Below are 20541 nucleotides of genomic sequence, written 5' to 3'. Positions count from 1 at the left end.
GGAGAGCTGCGGGAGCTGGCCAGCATCATTGCGAAGCCACTCTCAAATAGTTCTGAAAGTCATGGGTGACTGGGGGAGGTTCCTGAGGACTGGAAGAAAGTACATGTCACTCCTATTCTCAAGAAGTAAGGGATGGAGGATGTGGGAGGGCTTGGTGCATCTGTCATTGTCATGGTTAAACCACAATAGTCATATAAGGAGAAGCTAAAAGAGCTGAGGCTGTTCAGCCCAGAGAAAACAAGCCTCAGTGGGAGCTTATCAATATGTAAAAATACCTGATAGGAGGGAGTAAAAAATACTTTTCTCAGTGGTATCCAGTGAAAGGACAAGAGACAACTGATACTAATTGAAATGCAGGAATGCCATTTAAACTTAAGAAAAAAACTCTTTACTGCAAGGGTGGTTAAACTCTGGAATGGGTTGCACAAGAAGGTTGTGGAGTCTCCATCCTTGAACACGTTCAGAACCCAACTAGGCATGGTCCGGAGTAACCTGCTCCAGTTGACCCTGCTTTGAACAGGGATGGACTAGACAATCTCCAGAGGTCCCTTCCAAACTCAACTGGAGTTGAGTAAATTCTGGGGCTCTGGGAATAACTGAGACTAGAGGTGGTTCAGAAAACAATCTGATCCTCCATTGGCCTTGCCCCTGTTACTCAGGAAACCTGCCAAGATGTGGGGTTTGCAGCATTAGAAAAACACCGTCTTTCTAAGCCTTTCAAATGGGAGCGCAGCTGCTACATCTGACTGAAAGCCTTCAAAATTGGGTGAGGTAATTGCAGAATTTGTTTACAAGCATCCTAAAGTACTGTTTCTCTAAAAAGATCCATCTAATCCTCTCCTCACTGCACAAAGACAAAGCCATTTATAGGACTTACGTGAAGGCGGAAGTCCACAGAAAAGCATTAGTTCAACTCCAGCATAATTCCTGATTTAGTATGAACAATTATGCTATTGAAAACAGTGAAGTACCTCTCAGCTCTAGCATTGGCCGTTGTTTCCAAGACTCTGGCATCATCTCTCTTCTAGTCTGGAAAACAAATTGGCTGTTGATGAATTTCTGAATGCTAGAGATGGTGAAGGGTACTTCTGGGTGAAGGATACTGAAATAGTGATCCAAGCAGATGCCCATGGTCTGGAGGCCAGGTACAATCTTTTGAATGCTCACCCCAGCTTGCTTCACTCTGAGCTTAAAAAGAAAACACGGACAATGCGTTATAATTCAGATCCAGTTTGGGTTCAAACCAAGCTGTAGCTATCGCTGTTTATAGACGTATGCACGCTTAGCCTTGCTATGCCACGTGGCTTATTTCTGAGCAAAGTTTCTGTTTTATTAGTGTATTACTGCAAAGTTCTGAATGAGTGTCCTTCATAGCAAGACAAAGCCCCCAGAAAGGAATATTATCCAAATGCTCTTCCATATCAATTCTTAAAAACAAAATAAGCCAAAAATATTTGCTATTACCCTTGCTTGCACTTGTGTAGGTCTAACAAATAGCCCTACAGGTAGCTGCAAGAGAAAATTAGATACCAGAGCATGTCCTGCATGCCAAAAAGAAAATAACTGCGGCATACAACATTGGCAAATACCGATTTTCTATTGCATGCCATGGGTTACCTTCTCTTAACCATTGCTGTGTAAAGGTTTAGTCACTCTCTTTAGCCTGCTGACCATACACAGGCTCTTAACTCCTGCAGAAATGTCCACCCTGCCTTCGCTGCTTGTCATCAGTTATTGAGGCTCTGATGTAGCTACCAATAATGAGTGCAGGACTTGCCCTTTTTCCACACTAGTAATTTTATGAATTATGCAGACTGGGTGTCTTGAAAGGTTTAAAACTCTGAACTTTGTTTAATGTAGACAGTGGCATGAAGCAGACTATGTGCTCTGGAATCTCTATCAGTCAGTGATGACAAAACATGTTTCCTGAGTGGATGTAGTCAACTTTCTTCTGCTGTCCTGTTCTCAGCTTCTTCTTTCTCTGCTCTTGTCTTAAGCTAATATTTGCTGCACAGAATTGGGAGCAAGAGGAGCTGTGGCTTGGTGGGAACCCAGGCTAGCTGGAAACCAGCCACAGGGCAATGCCTGCCAAGAGAAGGGCAGTTCCATTGCTGCAGAGTACGTGTGCACAGGAGAGGAGACCTGATCCTCCCCCAGAAGATAAAAGAGATTTTTGGGTCCAGTTCCTACTAGATGGGGTTGCATGCTGCCCAAGGCAGTAGGTAGCTAGACTTTCCTAGCAGAAGCTTGTAAGAGAAGACTCAGGAAGCAGACAGAGCTTCAGTTGCCAGCAAAGCCTTACAAAAGCCTTTGGATACATTAATAACTGGGAGGAGAGGGTGGCTAGCTCCAAGTACAAAGCCAGTTTAAAGGATTCTTTGTGACTTTGGCACATCCAAGGATGGGAAAGTGGCTACAAACCTCGGAAAATTCTGCTCTGTGTCTGGTAACAGATAGATTGCTGCAATAAACCTTGCTGGCATGTCTGCAGGTGTTTCAACATGGTAATCTCAATAAATTCAAAGGAGATCCTATCTGAAATCATCCAGATCCAGTTAAGGGTGACTTTAATGCATGTCTCTGTACAGAGCACTTCTGCAAATGAGCGTGCACCGTACACAGAGCACACGCAGCCGTGAACTGCAGGGCAGTCAAAACAGAAGAAAATTCCTGTATGGTTTATGCAGACTAAAGCCCTTACCATATGCTCGTCCTACCTCTTTGTCAAAAACCATATGAAAAGGAAGTCCATTGCAAAATGTTTTTGTGTCAATCCAGAGGCTCTTGGGATAAACAGGATCAAATCCTCTCAGGAGCTTACCTGTGGCAAGATAAGTGTGTAGTTTTTAATCAGGTTGCACCTCATAAAACCAGTCTGCATTACTTCTTAATGCTCAGTGAGGCAGGACCCTATCCCATAATGAGTGAAAACAAAGGAAACAGTGTGTGGGTCCAGAAGCATGCATACATCTGTGTGAAATGCTCTGCAGTTTAACACGCAGCTGATTAGCAAATGAGCTGGGTTGGCTGAGAATTTAAAACTTAACCACATAGAAAGCACAGAGCATTAGATGCATGAAATTATGTGGAAACAATAAGAACAGACTAACAACTGTAGAAGTTGCTGCTCTATGAATCTGCAGATGTCATAGCAATATAACACAGCTACATCCCACAAAAATGTACATAAAAGTGGATGTAATATACTTTGTTAGCTACTAAGAAACACTTATGGAGAAAAAACCCCAGCATGATCTGGGCTTTAGTCTCTTATACAGAGAACTCTAGTCCATGGCACAAAGACCAAATGACCGTTCGGTTTCTATTTCACTTACCCTGAGGGTTTTTTCAGAATGGTCACAGACCTACAGATCAGATTGCACTTGCTAGTGAAAGATATTTTTGTTAAATAAATAAAATGGGTAAAATAGTCAAAAGGGCTCATCTGACTGAAGCACCCAAAGCCTTTGATCTTCACAGCATAAACTTGGATCCTCCAGTAACCCACACTAATCAAAAGGATGATTATTTCAACTGACCTCTTTCCCCCCGAAGGTGGCTATGACAGTTACTCTAGTAAATTCTGCTTGATAACAAGTACTCAAGTCACTTAGGAGACTGGTGAAAAAGATCACAAATTTAGGACCCAACTTTTAGACTTTTTACTGCCTCAAGGGAAGTCAACATGGATTTTTCATTTTTCAAAGTCTGGCTCTTGATAACTCTTGCATTTATTGTTAATAGATTATTAATCTTTTTAAGTAACAATGCTACTCTAAAATTTTATTTTTAATATATATTAATTTCTTACTCAATATATCTGCCCCTGTAATGCATGTGGAATTGCACCAGATGATAGCAGGTTCCATTTTTCACTCCTCCTAGAATCCAGACAGCTTGGCAAGAGTGAGCTGGATTTTCATTCCTCTTGGGGAATCAAAAGATCCTAACTGGAAAAAACCTTTCACTTTATGAACATATATAAACACATAATACACAAAGGTAGAAACAGAGATTACTAGATTAGCAGTAGATTTTTGGTAGTGGAGGGTGTGCTTCAGCTTTCAGAATTTACTACAGCTGGTAACTTTGGAAAGGAGTAGCAGCTACCAAGTTAAAAAAACACTCTTTTAAATTCATCCTCTTAGACCAAGTGACAGAACAAGGAAGTATCAAATGTACCACACAATGACATTTTACAAAACACTTTTCCGAAGAAAACCCTGTTTAAGAGACAAAAGTGACAGGTCATATTCCATTTATGTATCTGTCATCACTAAGCATGCTTATTATCTGCAATTGTTCTTTGATTACCAGCATCTAACCGAAATAAACTTAACCAGAAATGTTTTGAAAAGACGCAGAGGAAATATGAATGATAACTTCAAAATGGATGGGTGGGTGGAGGAAGGGAGGCTTACTGACTTTCTTACTGAAGAGACTCAGAAATTATGACAAGCTCCATCTGAACGATCTCTCACCTTTTCCTAATGTGATTATTCCTCTTATTGTTTTCCAGTGACTCTTCTTCACAGGACAAACAGAGCTTCCTCTGTCTCTAATTGTATTCTTGGCTTTTTCAAGATCCTGTTGAAATAAATCCAAAGGGAAATGCAAGGGTATTTTTATTTTAATCCTATTTTAATAATACAGTGATAATGAATACTAAAATACCTCTTTATTAAGTTGGTTCTCAATTTGTTTTACAGAGTCAGCAAGATATTGAGGTGAGGAACAAAACTCATTTCTTTCCTTGTATGAAAATACAGGGTTTTGAGTGACAAGAAAAACAATATGTTCCTTTTTCCCAGTTCTTTCTTCTTCTTCTTCTTCTGTTTGATTGACTATTTCCATTGAAATCTCAATGTTAAAAAAATCCAAGGCTGCTGCACCGATGATTCCTGAAGAGGAAACAAAAGACAAAAGTATTGCCAGGAACAAACTCTTTCCATTTTCCCTTTTAGAGAGCCCACAGTGGAATTTCACTGTTTCAGAAATCACTTTTCCAAAGGACTTCTGGGAGAAGAAAACAACCTATGCTGTTCCTACTACCATGAACACGGTAAGAATATGTGCATAGGAGATAAGCTTTAAGGTTACTGTTTCTTTTGCCTTGTCTGATGATAAATGCTTCTTTTCACTAGCAGCAGCTCAGCAGGATATCTGAAGAATGTGTCCAAACAGTCATACACAGCAATAATATGAGTTCCCATTAACGCAAAAAGTGCACGGGGTCTAAAGAAATTCTGCTATAACAATCTATTTCAGTCATTGCAGAATATTTTCTTTTGAAAGGAAGGAATTATCTTTCATGAAGATGCACAATCAGTTCTCTCATTTCTGCTTAGCTATTAGGTGAAATACTGGACAATGACATGAAAAGCTCTGCCTGAAATTCCAAATATTCTGTGCTTCAACAGGAATACGAAATGAGTTTTGACAAAGGGGGTAGTTTTGGTACTTCTAAATTCAGCAGCATCTATGAAAGAAAGGAATATCATCATGCCTTACAGACTTACAGCTCTTTAACCCTTGCATGAGTACAACCATGGAGATCTCTATAAATGCTAGTAAAAGATTCAATTTTGATCAGGGTTTAGTAGCAGTTTTGCAGATTGCATATACTACAGGCTTATTTATTACAGGATGGATGGATGTCTTCAACTATAATTTGTATTTCACTGTAATTTAAAGAGCATGAGTCACTGAGAATTAATCAACAGACACAATACACACCGTGAACTTTTTCTTCCAGGAAATTCTATAGGAGTTCTATAGCAGGAATGGACAATTATGACCTGGGTTGTCATATCACAGACTTTGATTGAAGCTACTGGGAGCTAGGAGTAACCAGGCAGTAGGGAAATACTGAGGTCAGATGTCTGGTGACTGAACTCTACCAGGCTTCAATTCCACAGCCAGTCCTCATCTGAAAACAGATTCTGAAACCTGAGCAAAGTCTAACTGCAGATGTATGATTACTCTGTATATGTACTGTACCACCAGCGCATCTGTACTCTGCATTCCATCTGATTACCTGGCACAATATGGCACAGACCTCTTCTGTCTGAATAGTAATGTAAATGCATTGACCCGTCTTCATTCTTCTCTACTCGAAAAGATGGTGCATTCATCTCCTGAGGAAAAACAAGCAAAACCAAAACCTCAGTATCTTTTTCTGATAAAGAATTCTGGTGAACTCCACTTGTACAAAAGCATCCCACGTCTTAATAAAAGAAGCAGTAATACGAATAAGCTGAAAAACAGAAAATTAAATATGCTCACCTGTGAAGGAAAATCTGCTATGCTATTGGCTATTAGAGCCAATGTACTAAATAATATCTAATATTGAGGTCTACTCAGAAAAAGTTATTTTAAAAAATTGTCTTAACATTTTGGAGTAATCTGTTTCAGAACATAGGAGAGCCTGTTATGGCATGGCATCTTTCTTCATTATTCATTCATACCTTCTGCTGCCAACTCTGGCAGAGTCCGCCCGTATCTGCTCAGTACTCGAACTTGCCTGGTAGGAAAGGGAGAGGTAGCTGTGCAATGCGTCCAGGTTCTCTATGAACTCATAGAGATTCCCACCCAGTGTCCTCAGCATGTGGTCATAGCCTGAGCGTTTACAGAACTCAAAGAAATACTCTCCAAACTCTCTCAGAACCGCGTCGGCGGGAACACCTGGCAAAATAAAGATACTTTAAGGAATAAGAAAGGGTTGGAAGTTCTTGAAATGCTGTCAGGTGGTTTAAGAGTAAATGCAGATCTGCAACATAGGGAAGGCATTGCAAAGAACACAGAAGACTAAAACATGAGCTGCAGTCTCAGGCTTGACCCATGATGGTGTATTTTTTGAGGCACGGTGACACATACCTAGTATTTTGCAGGCTTTGTCAATGAGCTGCATTGTGATCTCATCTTTGTAAACCTCAAAAGTCAAGAAAGAATCCTGGACTCCAGCCTGCAGCCTGCAACAGAGAAGGCAATATTCTCGTCTCAGTAGTGCTCTAAATATGACGTGCTTGGGTGACCCTACTGGCATTCATTAAGCACTGTTTGCTACTAACCCACTCCTCAGCCTCCTTCAGGCGTTATACTGGAAAGCACTACTTCCCCTGATGGTTTGAGAGTGTTGCTTTGACATGGCTGCCTGGTGGTGTCCACCTCTCTGTTTCTGCTGTTTCACCTTACGTATTACAGTGAACTCTTCCAAGGATTAGGGCATCATAACGCGGTGTGCTACAGCAAGTGGAGTCGCAGTTTGTTTTCTGGTCTGCTGGCTTGTCATTCAACGTGGCCAAAATATCAAGTGTTTGGGTCTCCACAGACCTGACCAAAAACTTCGTGGATTTTGTTTGGTTTTTTTTTTTTTTATGTTGGCTTCAGTGGCTATGACAGGTCTGTATCTAAGTATCATTTATATATCTTTATATCTTGGAAAATACTATGTAGCTTACAAAGACAAGACAAAAGCAGAGAAGATAATGTATTTAGCCGCTTTCCTAAAAGCACTGGAATCAAACTGACTTGATACCAAGGATGTCATCTTTTCAGTGTAATTACTTCTTGATATTGTCACAGTGAGCTGGTGACTCCATTGCACAATTGTCTATAAGACTAAATGTCACCCTTAATTATCTGATATAACAAATTAATTGGGACAAATTAGTATCAGAGTATGATGTGTTACAAGGTAAGAAACTCTTGCTTTTGCCCTGCTAGTTACTTCTGATAATTACTTGAGATACACGTTGGCTGCCATTTGCCGCTGAGAAATTACAGTCCTCCGCTGCTAAATTCCGGACCATTTTCTTTCAATACACAACATTTATTGGGAACATATTACCTTAATCTTTCCCACGTTTCTTCACCATACTTTTCAACCACCAAAGACTTCAGGCATGTATTTATAAATCCATACTGTAAAAGCAAATACACCAACATGGAAAAGCCATACTGATTTTCAAAACACAGCCCGACCATGCCAGCTTTTTAAGATTCCACCGCTAATGTTATATTGCAAAAGAGAAAGTAATGATGTTTGACAGCCATTATGTCTTTCAGCGAACAGTGCAGCGTGTCGTGTCTCGCAGCGTTTCAGGAGCACTCAGCGAAGCAGCCAAACGCTCACCCCCGCCGGGCGGAGCGGGGGCAGCGGGGCCGGGGGGAGCAGAGGGGCCGGGGTGCAACGGGGGGGGGGGGGGGGAGGAGGGGGCAGCGGGGCCAGGGGGGAGTAGCGGGGCTGGGGGGAGCAGAGGGGCCGGGGTGCAACGGGGGGGGGGGGGGGGGGGGAGCGGGGCCGGGGGGAGCAGTGGGGCGGGTCCCAGCGGCTGGCGCGGCGGCAGCACCGGCAGGTAAGTTGGGATGTGCCGTGACTCTCATGTTTTGCGGTAGCACGGGCAGACCCTGCCCTCCGGGGGGGGGGGGGGGGGTGTTAGGGGGATAACCCTCAGCAGCACTATCACGGCGGCAGCAGCCGGAGGGCGGTGCGGCCCCGACCCCCCAGAGCAACGCGGACGCGCAGCACGCCTGGCCCCCGGGGCCGCCGGTCCCCGACAGGCGCCGTCTCTCCCGACTGCCCCCCCCGCTGCGTCCCCGGCGGCTGCCCGGCCCCGACCCTGCCGGGCCCCGCCGCCCTGCCCCGGGGGTCCCCGCCGCCCGCCCGCCCGCCGGCCGCTCACCATCCTGCCGCCGCCGCCCCGCCGCGGGCTCCCGCAGCCGCCGCCGGCTCCCGGCGCGCCCGCCCCGCCGCCCCCCCGCTGCCTGCCCGGGGGGCGGCGGCACGGCCAGGCCCGGCCCCGCTGCGCTCGGCGGGGACAGCCGGGGGCCGCGGGCAGAGGCGCTGCCGCCGCACGGGGACTGCGGGCCGGCGCGGTTCCCGGTCTCCCTCGGCCGCCCGGCTGGCGGCAGGAAACGCGCGTTGTCGGTAGTAGCTGCCGGTGCGTGCTGCGGGCATCGCCTGCGATGCCGTCACATCAGCTGGCGGCGGGGCACGGCGGGTTCCCGATCCCAGGGCCCCGCTGCCGGAGCCTGCGGGCTCCCGGGGCCACCGGGGCGAGCAGCCCGGAGGGGACAGGAGAGGAGGGTGCCCCTTGCCAAGGCTTTCCCAGAGCCGTGCGCCGCTGCTGCGGGCCTGCGGGCAGCAGGCGGTGCAGCCGGGGGCAGGGGGCTGCCGGCTGCCCAGGCTGCGCCTCCAGCAGTAGGGGTGTTAGCGGGAATACAGCGATCGGTTCTCGGTGCAATGAATTCGTGGGGTTTAGAGCCCGGCACAGTTATTTCCCAGGTTTGTTTTTGGAATAATTTTTTGTAGGTCACTTTCGGGAGTGACTCCTGAGTGGATGCGGGGGAGAACACTCGCCCTCCCTGCGTAAAGATGAGCTCCCGTCCTCAGTCAGCGAGCAGGCAGGGGCAGCCCCGTGGGTGGCGAAAGCCCCGTGGGTGGCGACAGCCCCGGCCCCCCCCCCCCCCCGCCGCCGCTTGGCGCAGGGGCTGCGGGACGGTTCGGGGGACCACGCTGCGCCCACCCCCTGTGCCAGCCGGGCAGGGAGGGTTTTTCTCGGGCCGTGGCAATTCCCAGCCACGCCGCTCGCCCCTGTCCCCAGCCTCCCGGCCCCCACGGGTGCCGTGCGCGTTCGGGGGGCGCCGCCACGCCTGGCCGCAGCCCCCCGCCAGCCCCGGCCCCCCGTGTGTCCCCGCAGCCTCTGTGCTCCCCTCAGCCTTTCTGCCCGCAGCCGTTGGTGACTCTCCCGTGATAAACCGGGTTTCTTCTCCAAAGCTGTCCCCTCAGCCCAGGGCGGGAGCCAGGCCCAGGAGAGAGCTAACCGCAGCCCATGCGCCTGCTGCACTCCCCGGGGCCGTGCGGCGGCCCAGCTCAGCACAGACGCGCGCAAGCCCCTCTGTTTCCTGGGCAATATCAAATATTTATTTCAACATACACCTGCCCGGCTAGCGTTAGCCTGCGCTCCCGGCGCCCTGTCTCTCGGCCTGCTGTCCGTACTGCGGCTGTAAGGAGCGCCCGTGCCTGGTGCTGCGCCAGAGGTGGTGCCCAGCCCGCTGCCCCCAGCCACGTAGAGCCCGCAGCTGCCAGCCCCTTAGAGCCCCCTGCCCCACGGCCCCATAGAGCCCACAGACCCCAGACCCACAGACCCATAGAGACCCCAGCCCGCAGCCCCATAGAGCCCGCAGACCCCAGACCCACAGACCCATAGAGACCCCAGCCCGCAGCCCCATAGAGCCTGCAGACCCCAGACCCACAGACCCATAGAGCCCCCAGCCCGCAGACCCATGGAGCCTGCAGCCCCATAGAGCCCCCAGCCCCGCTGAAACCCCAGCCCCACAGAGCCCCCAGTCCGCAGCCCTGCAAAGCCCGCAGCCCCATAGACCGCTAGCCCGCAGCCCCCCGCCCCGCAACCCCATAGAGCCCCCAGCCCCGCAGAGCCCCCAGTCTGCAGCCGCGCAAAGCCCCCAGCCCTCAGCTCCGCAGCCCCATAGACCGCTAGCCCGCAGCCCCATAGAGCCCCCAGCCCCGCAGAGCCCCCAGCCCCCTGCCCCGCAGCCCCATAGAGCCCCCAGCCCAGCAGCCCCGCAGCCCCCCAGCCCCCCAGCCCCCTGCCCCGCAGCCCCCCAGCCCCATAGAGCCCACAGCCCCCCAGCCGCAGCCCCGCCGACCGGCGGCCCCTAGGGGGGGCCTCTCCCCGCCGGAGCCGGGTCCCGCCGCCCCCCCCCGCCCCGCCGGCCGCGGCCGCGCTGCGTTGCGCGCAGGTGTGCGGCGCCCCCCAGGAGGGGTGAGGGCACCCTCCTTCTAGGTGCCTTAAAAATAGCCTGTCACTTGCAGAGCCGGGCTCGCTGCTTTCCGCAGCCTGCAGAGAAACTAAAAATAATCGGCTTCGGAGTTCATGGCTGTCAGTGCCGTCACCACAAACGTAACTCGCTGTGAGGTTACAGGGGGAGTTGTGTGCAAATTTTACCGCATTAATCTGCTGTTGATATTAATGCAAACAACTTGACACTAGAAATGACAAGAAAATAAAGCTAAAGGAAGTGGAAGCGGAATAAACACAGCATCATCTCAGAATTGTGAGCGTTTGTTTATTGCCTTCAATTTATAAATTAATTTCTATTTATAATTTTCAGGTTTATAAAACCTGGATCACTGGAGGGATCAGCAAATCAAATAAGTACTTTAAATAAAGTAAGTATCCTCTCTTCTAGTACTTGATTACCTTTTCTTTCTTGTTGTATGCGTGACACCTAAATAAGCAACCCAATGATTTTTAGTAACAAAGATTAGCAACTATCTAAAAGGCTTGGAGACGCAATTCAGATAAACTGTCCAAAATTCAAATTAATGCCTGTATACTAAATCTATATTGCACAAGGTAATTCATACTGGAACTGAATTTATCATTATTGCTTTAGCCCTTCTTTGGTTAGTGACTTAATCCTACTATTTTTTCAGGTCTTTTTGTTGTTATGAGAGAAAAATTGAACACAGAATCTTCAGGTCTGGATTGTTTGTGTGCAGGTCGTTGGGCTGCTCACCCTTCACAGTCCCTGGCCCATGATGTGCCCTCGGCCACCTCTGTCATCTCTAGCTGGATAACAGAAGCCTTCCAAGTAAGAGAAAGAAAACAAAAGAAAAATTTATAACACACTTCTGCTGTGACTCTTTTTAAAATGTCTTTATTTCTTTGGCACAATGTAATCAGTGCTTCCTAGAATTTTGAGATCAGCAGCTATTCCTTTAATCAAAGACAGAACACCCTACCCTACACGTTTCTGTATCTCAGCCCACTCTGTGTAAATGAAGACAACAATACTCCCCTTCCCAATCTGTTGCTGTGCTCCAGCGACGGTGTTTATGGTCTCTCTTGGCCCTGCGTATTCCAGTCCCACAGTCTACACTGGACCCCACTGCAATGGTCTGGCACTGACACAAATTGCCACCTGCTGCAAGGGCAGCAGAGCAGGTGTATTTGGGTATGTAAAGGAGAGGATGGAGCAGGATGTCTTTAGTTTCAGCTGGTTTCTTTCTTCCCAGAACTCGTAGGGTGGATGGGGTAAGTTCAGACAGAACCGCACACTGGTGTTCTCCTGGGCTCTGTCCTGTGAGGCTGAGTCTCACCGTGAGGGCACAGGATACCTTCAGTTGAAGTATGCCTGAAAAGTCCTCTGTGGGCTTCACCTGTGCCCAGCCTACCCTTCCTCCCATAACCAGCTCAGTGTCCAGTGCTGAGGATGGGGTACACTACTCATCAAGTGCATCGGTCCCTTATAAGTTGCTCAAAGTGATGTGTCTGGAGGCCAACCAGCAGCCTAAGGACTGTGCTGCAAATCCTGTAAAATTCTGCAACCTTGCCAGCAGTTTGCGAGCAAGTGTGTCTTATATTTCTTCCACCTTTGTGGCAAAAGACCCGTTAATTTGGAAGAGGGGTGCTGTGGCCTTGGAAAAAAGATACTCATCTGTACCTGACAAAAATAATCACATCAAGAGCCAATTTCCCCTGGCCTTTTGTTGTGCTCATACCCAGCTAGCACTAAACAGCATCCTTGAGCTCTGTGCAGCTCAGCAAAATAAATGGGCTAGCTGCAAAAACTGTAGATGCTGTTTTTTTTCAATTAGATGAGAAGTGAAAATATGCAGTAGAGCGATTTATAACTTCTGGTTTATAGCCTTGGAGAATGCAGCCATAGACTTTCATAATTTGTGTATGCAAAGACATCCTCCTTTTTTCTTCTTTTTCTTTCTGTTGCGTGATTATTAGCAACAATGCAAAGCCATATGTTAGTTGCCATGGTGGAGGGGCTGCCTCCATAACTGTCTGAGCAGAGCACATTCTAACCATTGCAGTCTGGAGCCCAAAATACCACAGCAGTAACAGAATCCGTTCTCCAAGTGGTTGCTAGCACTCTCTCCTGCTGAAGACCCCTAGGACGCAGTGCTTTTCAGCATACTTCCTTCAAACACAGCCCCACATCCGTTGTTCAGATATCATGTGTTCACATTTGTCTTGAATTAGCCTGCAGCGACTTTTTAGTGACTCGAAGAGAAAAAGCATCTGTCCTTCTACCAGTGGGAACCAAGAAGGAAGTTTTATATATATGTATTGGTAGGCTTCCAGTACTTCACGCTACCAAACCATGAGGACAGCTGATGTAGAGTCTAGATTGGGAATAAAAATAAACACAGAAGATGTGCTGCCCTGCATAGTTTGGATGGCTCCAATTTTTGCAATATATACTTAAAACCCCCAACAGTTATATTTGAATTCTTATTAAAGACCCTGGGCAAAATTAAAATGTTGTTAATGTAGACCAACTCAACAGCAGTGAAATTGTACTAGTGCAGCCTTCTACCCTCAGGAAAGTTTTCAGAACCCCAGCTCCTCTGGTCATCTGTTAAGCTGAGCTGGAGATGGGAGGCTGGGTCAATAGGATTTCAATTGGCTTTGTAAAACTGTCGGGAAAAGTTACTGGCTTGGGTCCAAAACCTTTTCATAAGTGCACTTTACGGCACTGATGGGGAGGGAATTGAGGAAATGAGCGATTTGCTCTGAGAACTGGATGGGCTTTAGCTTTGTTCCCTCTCTCCTGGCTTTCCACAGGTGCTGCGATGGAGTTCCTCAGTCCCTCTGCCCTGGCGCTTTCCTTCCCGGGCACTCATCTCCTCTGAGCTGGGGAAGTCAGGGCTGCATCCATGAAAACGTGTGTCATGCAGAGGAGAAACAGACCCTGTGGGTGCATCTGGTGCGTGAAAATTTCTGGTTAAAGTCTGCACGTTCCTCTGGTATTTTCTTTAGCTTGCCTCTGGTGTCACTACTGACATTCAAGAGCTAGCATCCAGTATCTGTTTTCTAAGTAGAAAATAGCTCATTACTTGTATTTTTGCTTCTGATTGCTAGTTAATGAAATTTGTTCAAGCTTTAACATCACTGCAACAAGCTACAAAGAATCATTTGTCTTGATTGCCTGGGCCAGGCTCGCTTCTGCGGCAGCTCACAGACGGCACAGTTATCTAGGAGACTGGAAGAATGCAGTCAAGGATAATGCAAAAATGGGTAAAAGTCAAGGCTCATCCATCTTTGGCGCTGTACTATTACATCTGCATTGTATTCCGAGCCACATAGCTCAAATGTATTAGCATATGGAGCTGTTTGGTTGCTTTCTGGTGTCTTGTTCCTTTGGAAAAGCAACTACAGATTTCAAAGTCCGTGCGTCAAATGAAGAAATAGCGTAACAGCAGCTCGTGCAGGCTGCGCTGTTAAACAAGGTTGGGTCTGAGGGGCTGTGGTATATTTCTCTTCCATCCCACCAGCAGCCCTTCCCAGCGCTTTGAAAAGAGGGCCTTTCAGGTACTACTCCTGTCACCTAGCATCTGCTGTGTAACCCAAAAAACTCCAAGGGCCCACCCAGTTCAAGAACCCAAAGCAATTTAGCGGCACATCCCAAATAATGTCAAACCGAGGAGCGGTAAATGATGGCACTAGCTTTATTTGGCTTTAATATTGTGACAAATCGCTGCTTTACTTTTGGAAATAAAAATCCAGCTACCCTCCATTGTGGCCCATTAAATATTTGGGTTTCTGTTCTTAAGGGGTGGAGTCAGGTTTCCTGTGGCTGCATGTCTTAATTAGACCTGTAACTGTTAAATTCCAAATCTAATTGAATACGCTGATGGTTTTACTTTCCTCTTGCCTGAGTTCTGCCCCAGCCTCTGTCACATCCAGCCTTGTTCAAATCGAACAGCTTTCTTCTAGGGAGCTTTCTGCTTGGCTACCTTTTCCCACCAAACCACTTCCCACAGATGCTTTCTTGGTGCTTTAAATGTAACAATCAGCTTCCCTGCTGCTTTTACTCCCCTGAGTAATAATTTGCAATAGTATTAATTACACAGCATGCTTAGATTTCTCATACCATTAGTAACACATACATGTTTATCTTTCCTCGTTTGAACTGAATCTGTGAGCTATATCCCATGTGGCGTCTTTGGCTGGAAAATACCTGGATCCATTCTGTGCAAAGATGAGGTTCAACTTCCTTTGTCGTTCATAGGGACAAACTGTTCCACAGCCTTAGGGGAGGGGCACCAGCCCAGCATGGTCTCAGTTTTCAGAGCACTGCAGCTCCCGTAATCCGCAAGAAGGACTGGACCTGAGCTTTGACAGTGATGCACTTTGGGAAAAGGAGGAGGTATACAAAATATTTCCCTTGCTTAAGCAAGAGAAGTAAAGTTTGTAAATAATTAGGGAGTGCTAAATAGGGAGTAGTAAACTGTCTTGGAAAATCTAGGTGGAAAACTGTGATGGTGATACGAGAGAGGTCCAAAGGGCTGAGAGAAGTGGCTAAGGAGCTCTAAGGAAACTCTGGAGATTTGTCTAGTGGAAGGGCTATTAACCAGGAGTTTTTAAATGTCCAAGCAAGGATGGCTAACAAGGAAATTTAAATTCTTGTGAAGTGGAAGGAAAAGGAAGACTGAAATAATGAAGTGCTTGCCTCCGTGCCCAGTGTGTGTGTGCCTGTGGGTCTTTAAAGGAGCAGTGGGATAAAGGCTCCTATTCCTCCTGCAGAGGGAGAAATGCCATGATCAGGAGTGAGCAAGGCAATAGGTGCTGGCTGGTTGAAGCTTTATTTTTTGTAATGGGCTCTGCAAGGGGTAAGGGCTTAACTGGAGAATCACAGTGACTCGCCTGTCTGTGGTAGGGTGAGCTGGTGGGATAAGAAACTCAGATACAGACTAGCTGATAGCAAGTAGTAAGAGGTAGCTGAAGGTAGCCTTGTGTTTTCTGCATCTCCACCTACAACTGTAATCTCCTTTATGATCTCTCCTTTCGAAACTGTAGGTGTTGGTGATGACCTAACTAGCACCTGACTCGCCAGCCATCTGTCCTTGGAGGGCTGGGTAGGGATGAGGGCAGCTGCATCGTGTGATGGGGGAGTGGCTGCCACCCTGGCAAATCCCTTCAGAGAACCACCCAAAAATCTCCATAATTGTCCTTTCACCCTTACACCACCCCCTCCATCCGGTCAATGATGAACAGACTTGAAAGGCATGGTCTGTTGAGATGATGTGTAGAGCAGAGAAGGGCTAAGCTCTACACTATCGAGAAAACCAGAGAAATGATCACTTTGATGCACTTTTTTATGTTTATTGTGTATTCTATCTCCCCTGTGTATCTCTAGATAATGAATTTATATCGTAATGCAGGAAGGTCCTTCCCCCCCAAATCACAGCAATATAGCCAAACCAACTAGCATTAGCTCAGGCTGGCTACTGAAAATGCACTGCACCTTTTTTCCCCTCTGTATAATGTACCATGGCTGTCCAATAGCTTTCACAGGTTAATTTGGGGACAGTAACGGTCTTTGTTCTGGTTTTGGATTTGTGCTTCGTTTCACACTGATATGACTACTGGATATAATACAGCTGAGCTTTTGAGGTTTTCAATATTAAATGTAGAGCTACATATGTTTGAGATCTCCAGCAATTCCCGTTGAGATTGGTTTTTCCTCCGATAATTTGTTTTGCCAGATCCAGTGTCTTCCATTCTTGACATGGACCATCTTGGTTTCATCAAAGCTGGTTCTAGATAGCGTGTCTTTGGGTGAGGCTAGGGAATAAACATCTCTCTTATTTTAAGATGAGTTACTTTGTTGAAAGGCTATTTTGTTTAGAATAAATGTGTATCTGTGCCCCTCTCTAGTTCACCTGAACTAGTTCTGCCCAGCTGGATGAAGCAGTTTAATTGTAGCTACAAAGAACGTGATGAAGACTGTAGAAGCAGCCCCAGAAGCAGGATAAATAGCTTGAGCTCAGCTCTAGGCCACTAGTAGGATCAGAACTGGCCAGTTAGTGCGAGCGTGTCCCATGCTCCAGTGTAGATTTCTCATACGCTTGGAAACTGGCATTGTCCTCACGATGGACGTAGCAGAAAGCTGCCCAAATCAGGACATGTCATCGACCTTTTAAGCAAATGTTTGCCACTGCAGCTAACCCGTTACTGCTGTGTGTGTGCACCAGCTTTGCTCCTTTTTTTTCCTGACCAGTACTGCTGCATTCACTGCTGAAAGCAAGGGAAATCCAAGTCTTGGTCTTTGATGGAGAGCGGGAGCAAGAGCTAGGGTGGGACATGGCTTTGGAATTAGCGAAGTGGGATGATGTGTAAAACATGTAAAACAGGAGTGGTACTGTAATATGAATTACAGCTCAGAGATGGAATGCTAACTTTGGATGCATGGAATAACACGGGGATAGCAAACACTGTATTTTGTTTGTGTAGCCAGCGAGCACACTGTAATTTGTTTGCGTGCATGTAACAGTTTCAAAGTGTGCAGGATCACCTTGCTGTTTGAGTCATTTGTCTTCTCTGCTGCATGCACAGCAGTGCCTACAGCCCCTCAAGGAGCGTGCTGTGGCTTCGCTCACTTCCTTTGTTGCTGCTTGGTTAGTTTCCCCCTTTCTCTTTTCCCTTCTTTTTCCTACCCTGACAGAATGGCTTTCTGGGAAGGGGAAAGCTGAGTATTTCTGAAAGCACTGCAATGCAAGTAAACCGGCTCCAAATGAACCTTGACTGGGAAAATCTGTGCCACACAGCATAGCCATCACAGTGTGCAGTATGTATCAGCTGCTAGAAAAGACTGCCAGGCTGGTGAGGAGCCTGAAGGACCAGGCATCCTCACAATCCTTTGCCAGTAGCAGTGTTTGGGAGAAATAGATGGAAACTAAGTTGTGAATTAGTTTTAAAATGTTGATTTATCTTTGCTTGATGGGCCTGTACACTGTATAAAGTAAACATCGGTTACCAGAGTATGCCATACCAGCTCTCCAAAGCCTCACACAAGTTATACTTGTAACGCAGGTGAATGGTGGTATCCACATTTTCCTAAGGGAAAACAGAAAAGCAGTGCAACATGCACTGGGGTAGAAGGGAGATGATCCAGCATGTAACTCCAGAGCTGCTGGCCATCAGAGCTATACTCTGGACTTTCTTTTGTTAGCTGAAACAAGCAAGTACAAATGTGAAACTGGAGAGATGTGAGTTTCTAACTGAGAAGCACAACCACCAAGCAGCTAATTGGGAGGAGGCTAGCTCCAACTTGTCCAGCTGTTCTGTCCCAGCAGCTTGCCTGATGGTGTAATACATTAAAAACAACAGTAATCCTGCTGTCCGGTAACGTGTATAAGCTAGTTACTACATTCTTAACTACAGCTGAAAGCAGCGACACAGGAAGGAATATCACAGGTAACGCCGACCCAAATCTATAGCAATAAGCCCTCCAAAGGATTGACCATGGAGATGACAGACTCTAAGTTACGTTGGCTTCCACTGCTGAGCAGATTTCTGCTGCCCCGGAGCCAACAGCTTCATTCCCCGTTTTGCCCTGTGGAAACATCCACTTCCATGCAGTTTTGTGTATGGAACTTGCTGGGGCTTCTAGGGCAACGCATCTTCTCTCACCTCACCTCTAAGTATGGGCATTAAAGAGAAGGTATCATTGCCTGCTTCCACACCTAAAGTGAGAGGATTTGTAATTGAGTAAGAAATACTAGACTACCTTTTGAGGCTGTTTTTCTAATGTAGGCTAACATCCTCAGCTAATATGCCTTGCTTCCCATGCTCTGGGGAAAAGAGATGGGAACAACGATGGAGTGTTCTGATGCCAAAACAGCACCTGGCCCCGAGCAGCAAGGTTACCGCTGCCATGCAGGCTGCCTGGGCTTTGGGCTCTTCTGACAAGCACTGCTTATGGCATAAGCATCTGAAAATCTGTCCCATGTTCAGGATCGTTCCTGTGACCCCTGTATCTTCTTGTGCATTGCAAATATTTCCTTGCGCAGTGCTTAAACAAAGGGAAAATGAAGCAGAGCTGTTTGAACAGCCATTCAGAACCACAGCACTTTGCGGTCAAAGCAATCCTAAAGAATCTTTCAAATCCATGCATGCCACCAAAATATAATTAAGATGCAGGATTACTCAATAGAGCTCTTGATTCATAGGACTAGGACTGATGAGCACCAGGAAAGTAATAGATTTTATTGGGTAATCTGTGTGTTTGGACGCACAATCCTTTAAGCCAAGTCATTCTCGTAGGCCTGGGAAATCCTTGAATGACAATTTCTGCCATTGCCACAGAGAACACAGAGCAAAATCCTCTGCATTCCGCCCATCTTGTAATACCAAAATACAAAAACCTGTGAGTAAAAATCCTGCTCTAATGGTTAAATTCCTGCCAACCTAAAGAAAATGTCTTTTTTTTTCCTTATGGCTGCAGAAATGAGACCCTGGCTGAAGCTCCCATCAGCAATGAGACTGATCAAGCACTGCATGCATCTGACAGCCAGCTTGGCACTGCCTCGCCACATGCAGCAGCTGGGCTCCAGTGGTTTTAGTACGCAAGTAGGTCTGAAAAACATATTAATTTTTAATTAAATGTTTAAATATCAAGTTTAGAAGGTCTCCTTAAGGCGTGTGTCAGTAATATGTGTGCTACTGTGATTAAGGAGGTAGGTCTTAAGCTATGCACTGTCGGTAAGCAAACTAAAACTCTCTAATGAGAATAAAAAAATGTATATATACATGTGTAGATGTGTGTGTGTGTGTATATATGTATATTTTTAAAGACAGACATCTGGCACAAGTAATGTCTTTGCAGTAGTGAGAGCCTCCTGCCTTGCTCCAGTTTGCATTCGGTGCTATGGCAGTTTCAAAGACCTTGATGGCCGGGGCAGGGGCACACAGCAGGAGGAAGTCACAGATGTTGGTGCAAAGAGTTTCGATCAGAAGGGAAAATCCTAAAAATAATGTCATAAGCTAATGCTGATACGCATGGAAAGAGCTCAGCAGTTACATAAAGGATTGGTTGGTCTGGTGTAGACTTCTATGCAGGGAAGGCTGGCTGGGATATTTTTTAATATTTTTTTTTGGTGTCAAATATCTAGGAAAGAGGGGAGAAGTAGAAGACATGAAGAGTGAGACAGAGTGTGTTAATGGTTTGAGCTGTGCAGAGATATGACTAGAAAATTAATCTTCCCTATGGGAAGAATTGTATCTATTTCACCACAGGGTTTTTTTCAGCTATTTAGCCCTCTTCAGGCTGTACTGGCTTCCTAGTGAGTGCTTTAAGAGTCTGGCAGAAGGTATGCAGAGCCAGACTTTGATGCTCCTCTCTTCTTTCTGGATGCTTTCCTGCAAATGCTGAAAAGCAACTCTGGAATATCATAGAATTTCTTCTCATAGTCATCTATACATATTTCCTTGTTAGTAAGCACCATATGTCACTCTTTAAACAGCCCAGTACTGTATTTACTGAGACCTGAGTGTATGTGGTAACACCACAGCTCCTGTATATGATGTACCAGCTATACATTACACACAATTTCAATAAACAAGTCACTTTTAATCATTTCTCCCCCATTCAGAAATGCATTTATATATGTGTTCTCCTGCCCACGATGAAGAAGTGTTTGAAATATGTTATTAAGGGTAACAGATGTATTTGAATAAGGGCTTTTTTTTATGTCTGACTGTTCATTGGGATAAG

At 46.5% G+C, this 20541-nt stretch overlaps 1 protein-coding gene and 2 long non-coding RNA genes across 8 annotated transcripts in view; 2 read left to right on the top strand and 1 right to left on the bottom strand.

Annotated features, from left to right (window-relative positions):
* LOC129785404 (uncharacterized) overlaps positions 1-7843 on the top strand; it is a 10801-nt gene extending 2958 nt beyond the window's left edge. Inside the window, exons 3-4 of the long non-coding RNA XR_008749465.1 lie at positions 4965-5062; positions 6891-7843. This is a non-coding gene — a long non-coding RNA (uncharacterized LOC129785404). The remainder of the gene's footprint in view (positions 1-4964; positions 5063-6890) is intronic.
* The window catches only part of LOC101920979 (guanylate cyclase soluble subunit beta-2-like), a 23246-nt gene extending 13995 nt beyond the window's left edge, over positions 1-9251 (bottom strand). For 2 of the 5 annotated variants that reach the window (XM_055817499.1, XM_013295109.3), the window contains exons 1-8: positions 7850-8152; positions 6877-6971; positions 6524-6684; positions 6038-6137; positions 4675-4901; positions 4482-4587; positions 2718-2821; positions 972-1188 (exon numbers count right to left, since the gene is read on the bottom strand). In XM_055817499.1, coding sequence (XP_055673474.1) covers positions 972-1188; positions 2718-2821; positions 4482-4587; positions 4675-4901; positions 6038-6137; positions 6524-6684; positions 6877-6971; positions 7850-7986 — 1147 coding nt within the window. In that variant the 5' untranslated portion in view covers positions 7987-8152. Of the gene's footprint in view, positions 1-971; positions 1189-2717; positions 2822-4481; positions 4588-4674; positions 4902-6037; positions 6138-6467; positions 6685-6876; positions 6972-7849; positions 8154-8684 lie in introns of those variants that run through there. The other 3 variants (XM_055817500.1, XM_055817502.1, XM_055817501.1) reach the window with 3 other exon arrangements.
* LOC114010740 (uncharacterized) lies at positions 9246-20541 on the top strand. 2 transcript variants are annotated; one of them, XR_003552364.2, is made up of 5 exons: positions 9246-9370; positions 11137-11194; positions 11528-11619; positions 13608-13749; positions 19273-20541. It is a non-coding gene; the product is annotated as an uncharacterized LOC114010740 (long non-coding RNA). The 2 variants fall into 2 exon arrangements; XR_003552363.2 differs by having other exon boundaries at positions 11462-11619.

Source organism: Falco peregrinus, chromosome 12 (genome assembly GCF_023634155.1).
Source record: "Falco peregrinus isolate bFalPer1 chromosome 12, bFalPer1.pri, whole genome shotgun sequence".
In the NCBI taxonomy this organism is placed as follows: Eukaryota; Metazoa; Chordata; class Aves; order Falconiformes; family Falconidae; genus Falco; species Falco peregrinus.
This window is presented reverse-complemented; position numbering and strand designations above follow the sequence as displayed.